Source organism: Entelurus aequoreus, linkage group LG04 (assembly GCF_033978785.1).
Source record: "Entelurus aequoreus isolate RoL-2023_Sb linkage group LG04, RoL_Eaeq_v1.1, whole genome shotgun sequence".
In the NCBI taxonomy this organism is placed as follows: Eukaryota; Metazoa; Chordata; class Actinopteri; order Syngnathiformes; family Syngnathidae; genus Entelurus; species Entelurus aequoreus.
The window spans coordinates 69,604,265-69,609,652 of NC_084734.1; the positions used below are offsets into that span (position 1 = coordinate 69,604,265).

General features: G+C 39.1%; 1 protein-coding gene across 1 annotated transcript; it reads left to right on the top strand.

Moving 5' to 3' along the window:
• The first annotated feature begins 227 nt into the window (after positions 1 to 227).
• On the top strand, positions 228 to 3,136 carry med7 (mediator complex subunit 7). Its single transcript, XM_062043728.1, has 2 exons — positions 228 to 385; positions 2,094 to 3,136. Exon 2 carries the CDS (start codon positions 2,103 to 2,105, stop codon positions 2,862 to 2,864), a length of 762 nt encoding a protein of 253 aa, XP_061899712.1. The 5' UTR covers positions 228 to 385; positions 2,094 to 2,102; the 3' UTR covers positions 2,865 to 3,136.
• Positions 3,137 to 5,388: the final 2,252 nt, after the last annotated feature.

Below are 5,388 nucleotides of genomic sequence, written 5' to 3' on the forward strand. Positions count from 1 at the left end.
TCACTGAATGTCAAGAACATTCAATAAATAATTTGTAATATACAAACAGTTACAGTCATGTTGTAAATGTATGCATGTTCGAAATAAACTCTTACCATAACCAGTATGTTAGTTAGTTGCGAACATATACAGGAAGTGACGTTTAAATATGGTGCAGTGACGTGTCACGTATAACGACCAATCAGTGCTTTAGATTTTTCCGACATACTGACCAATCCAAATGACGAAATGGGGTCACGAGAATATCTCAACCAATAGAATCCTCGTAGTCATTCTCCATGTCCGCTTTAGGGTAAGCAGTTAGATGCACTCTGTCCTGTCACACAGCGTTCACAAAATTCCAACAAAGTCTTACAGTTGCCTGACATAAAGAGCCATTTCGGAGGTATGTAGGGCTATCTCTATCTCATTGTCGGTCTTGTGGAGTATTCTTAAGTTTGAAGAGCAGGCGTCACTATGTAGCGACAACGACATGTAGCTTGCTGCTAACGCTAGCTGCGTTTACTGAGCCTGGTGCGTTCTAATAATGTTTGGCGCTTGGGAAGAAGAAATGGCCTTAAAGTGTTTTCAGGGCTCGGGGGGTATATTGCTAATCATCCTATATGACGTTGTAAATTACCTTAAACTACTTTTGGAAGTGGCGTACAAAACGCCCGTCGGTTTTACCTAAATGCGGTGAAACACAGTAGTATCGTAATTACAGAACTGCATTGAATGCAACACTGACTTACATCAAAACCATCATGAGTGACTTTTAATTCAAACACTCTTGAGCTTAACGTCCTCAATGTACATTATCCATCTTCTAGCTCATGTCCCTCAGTAGGGATTGCAGGTGTGCTGGAGCCTATCCCAGCTACACGTCGCCACCTCATCGCAGGGTGGCGATGAGATAGACAGACAAGCAAACACACTCACATTCACACACTAGGGCCAATTCAAGTGTTGCCAATCAGCCTACACATAGGTGCATGTCTTTGGAAGTGGGAGTAATCAGCTGAACACTACCTTATTAAATACATTTACAATTGCTTGTATTCCGTTACGTGACTTCTTCCCGCAAGTGAAAACCAGCAGTGGTCAACCAAGCCAAGTAGCATGTGGATTATCTGAGTACTAAAGAGTCTTAAAACTTCCTGCGAAAAGCAGATACGAGCAACAAATCAAACTCTGCACTGGAATAGATCTCTATATTTTCGGAAAAAAAAATTCCGAGTGATATCAAGGATTATACGTCAGTCGCGTTCCCAGATATATCGAACTATGGTGCTCCTGACACCATTCTATATGACAAAACAGATGAAAAGCATGGAGGTCTACAACTTCTTTGTATGTGGTCGGTTCAAGTAAATTGGTATCAAGACTCTCCCGGATAAATATGCGTTGTTTTTGCTCGGGTAAGGTTGCATTTCATGATTCAATTTTGCATCTACTGCCATGTTTGTTGCTGTTACACGTACCGTTTACGAGTAGCGTGTTTTTTCCCGTCTCTATCAAAACATAACTATAGATGTCAACGTTTTTTCTGTCCTGAAAGCTTCTTTATGCTTTCTTTTATTTAGACTCGCTGGGTTGGTGCTTTTCAAAACACTTGAAGCAAACATTTAAGAAATACAAATAATATCAAGATAATACTTAAATGGGAAATAAATAAGATTAAAAGTATGTCAAACAAACCTTTAACGAATTGATCACTGCAAGCTAATGCATTGTTCAACTCTGCTCCCTTGGACTGGAGTAGGAGCAGCATGCTTTTCTCGTCTTCGTTTTGTAAAACATTTTGGATTACCTGTCGAGGAACTCTGAAAAATATGTTATCATTTTCGCGATTTGAATGATTCCTACAGCTGAAAAAAACACAGGCATAGGGCATTTTTTCCTCGTAAAAATGCTAAATGGCACATTGTACCAATTAAAAACAGAGCTAGCTTGACCCCCATGCATATTTAATTGGCAGGACATGAGCCGGACGTGACGTCAATAAAACCCAAGCGATAACAATAGTGTCACCTTACAGCAATATGTGCTAGACAATTTGGGGGTGGTGGAATGCTTATGAATATGGCCAGATTACATGTTGCTTACTTTTTCAGACAAGCATCATGGGAGAACCACAGCAGGTTAGCGCCCTGCCTCCTCCGCCTATGCAGTACATCAAGGAGTACACGGATGAAAATGTCTGCAAGGGTCTGGCACCTAAACCGCCTCCACCTATCAGAGACAGCTACATGATGTTTGGCAACCAGTTCCAGTGTGACGACCTGATCATTCGGCCTCTGGAGACCCAAGGCATCGAGAGGCTTCATCCTATGCAGTTTGACCATAAACGTGAGCTCAAGAAGCTGAACATGTCTATCCTGGTGAACTTCCTTGACCTTCTGGACATCCTCATTAAGAGTCCTGGCAGTATAAAGCGAGAAGAGAAGCTGGAGGACTTGAAACTTCTGTTTGTTCACATGCATCACCTGATAAATGAGTATAGGCCACATCAAGCCCGGGAGACGTTGAGGGTGATGATGGAGGTGCAAAAACGACAGAGACTTGAGACAGCAGAGCGGTTCCAAAAACACTTGGAGCGGGTGGTTGAGATGATCCAAGGCTGCCTTGCCTCCCTGCCCGATGACTTACCACAGATGGAGGAATCTGACAGTGCTGGGAATGGGACCAGGACTGTGGCTGCAGGGAGCAGTGTTGGCCCCTCTGGGCAGGGACCCAGGCTGAAAACAGAACCCATGGAAGTCGAGGAAGCAGGAGCAAGCTGTATGGCAGCTGTTCATCAGAACAAGAGTGCAACTATAGTAAAGCAGGACAAAACATGGGACAAAGACGCTGCCATGTGCAGTATTATTGATAAAATTGCATAGGTTTTCTTTAGTGTGGACTTTTTTTGTAAACCTGAACTGTAAATGTTTTTAAATATGCTATGTTGTCATTGGACTTGAATACCACTTTACTTTAGAATTTATTTTATTTAAGAGAATTGTTTGTATTGTTTCATGGCCTCAGGAAAGACATTTATCCATCCATACATACATTTTCTGTAATTATTGTCCTGTGGAGGAAACAAATAATTACACAGGAATAGGGTGGCCAACTTCCCTTTGTTTGTAATAAATCCAATAAAGATGTGTCCAGATGCAATGTCAAAAAATGATTTGTTTCTAAAATATCAATGTCGTAATTTGTATTATGCAGAAATACAGCATTAATTTGATTCTGCCACATTTCTTTCCATCTCAACTTACAGCAATACAAAAGTCAAAATGAGATCAAACTGCTATATCAAAGGTTATTGTATATTACGAAATGATGCCCTTTCTTAATACTATCTAATTGATATGGCTGTTTTAATTGTGTTTTTGGTATTGTCGTATATACTCCATTGTCCTAAAAGGCGTCACAGATGTTTTACTTATTAAGAAGCCTGATTGGAGCACTTTTAAAAACTTTGCTGAATAATGCAACAACTAGTGCAATAGTAAATTCCATTCAGTCACTGAATTACCTGTAAAACCAAGCATTGTCTGTGATGCATGTTTTTAATACATCCACATATTAGATCAAGGCTGTCAGTAATCAGCGCAGTACAGGGGCTGTTTCAGTCCACAGCTCATATTATATTGCCATCGGCATATTCTAAAATAGAAATATATTTATTATTGATACGATTTATAATTAGATGTCACACTAATTTGCTTGGTCACCGAACATGTACAGTATGTTTTGTTCAGATGGCTTATAGAAGGGGTGTCAGACAAATTTTCATTTAGGGCCACTTCGGGCTGCTTGTAACAGTGAATATATATGAATATGAATGTATAATCACAAACAAATTGATGGGCACATTACCTAAAAATTAGTCAAAATGACAGGCAACATTTTAGGTATATTTAACAAAAATGTGTGTGTGTGTGTGTATAGCAGCCTCCTGTGATAATGTATTATTTGGTCTATAAATGGTAATTGAACCATTTCAAAGCAGGTTACAAAAGCTCCTAATTTGGCTGCTGCCCATTTGGTAACCTTTTACATCATTTGTGGTTGTATTATTTTCTCAAAACTATTACTAATCTACTTGCTAATTTACTGTCAATAACTGGTTACTTTCTGTTGTGACCTGGTTTTACACATCTGTTAAAATGTACTAAGCATTTATTCTTCTGTTGTTTTGGATGCATTATATTAGTTTTGAGTGATAATACACATATGGGTATTGATCTGATACCAAGTAGTTACAGGGGCAGTATGGGTCATATCAATGCTGATATTTAAAAATGTTCAAGATCATTGAATGATTCATTTTTTGGTCAGAGTTATAATCAGACTAAACCACAGGATGGCTGTGTAAAATATCACTTAAACATTTTAATAATGTCCTACTATTTGCTCTGATTTAAACCATTAGTTTTCCCCCCTTAAAAAACATTTTGTAATTTCTGTTATTGTTTACAAACATCCCCCTTGTTCGCCCCCTGGGAGGTGAGGGGGAGCAGTGAGCAGCAGCGGTGGCCGTGCTCGGGAATCATTTTGGTGACTTAACCCCCAATTCCAACCCTTGATGCTGAGTGCCAAGCAGGGAGGTAATGGGTCCCATTTTTATAGTCTTTGGTGTGATATGTACTTATTTAAGGTTCCAATTACTTCACATCAAATATTCAATTTTGAAAAACGCTTTGGAACACTATGTGTTTTCATTGAAAAAAGGGGCCATTAAACATAAAAAAAAAAACATGTCAATGGATATATCTAAAGTTGATCTATAAATATTTAGGTAGTGAAAATAACAAATGTATATTAATACATTATTTTTTGACCTATATGGGTCCCCGGGACTTTTACATTAGATACAATTGAGGGGAGCCTTAATGGTTTTGAAAATGAAACATTTCCAAATGGCCTCAGTGGAAAAAGTTTGGACACCCCAGCATTAGAATAAAGCAAATGATTTGCACAGAGTTGCACAAGTTGCTTTCACTGTCCCTTATTGTTCTTTCATGCTTACGTTTAAAAACAGACAGCAGATAATTGAGCATTTTCCCCCTTAACCTCTACCCCGTTATTACATATATGTTATTTAACTAACAGTACGTGCTGAGCTGCAGGCATAACAAATATGAAAAAAGGTTTTTATGTTAACCCCGCCCCCTTCGCCAATATCCTGACCTGGGAGTCCCTGCACAACGTCGATTTTCGGTGAACAAAATCCCCACTTGCCACAAATGATACAATACACGCCACTGTATACCATCTCAGTGGGTATGTTTTAAATATTCAGTCAAAAACTACGTCCAGAATTATGTTATGAAACTCGAAATTTTTGCGTTTCACAACACACCGCTCAGCCAATCAGCGTTCGCCGTTGCGTCACGTGGTCTTTATTTATGTTAT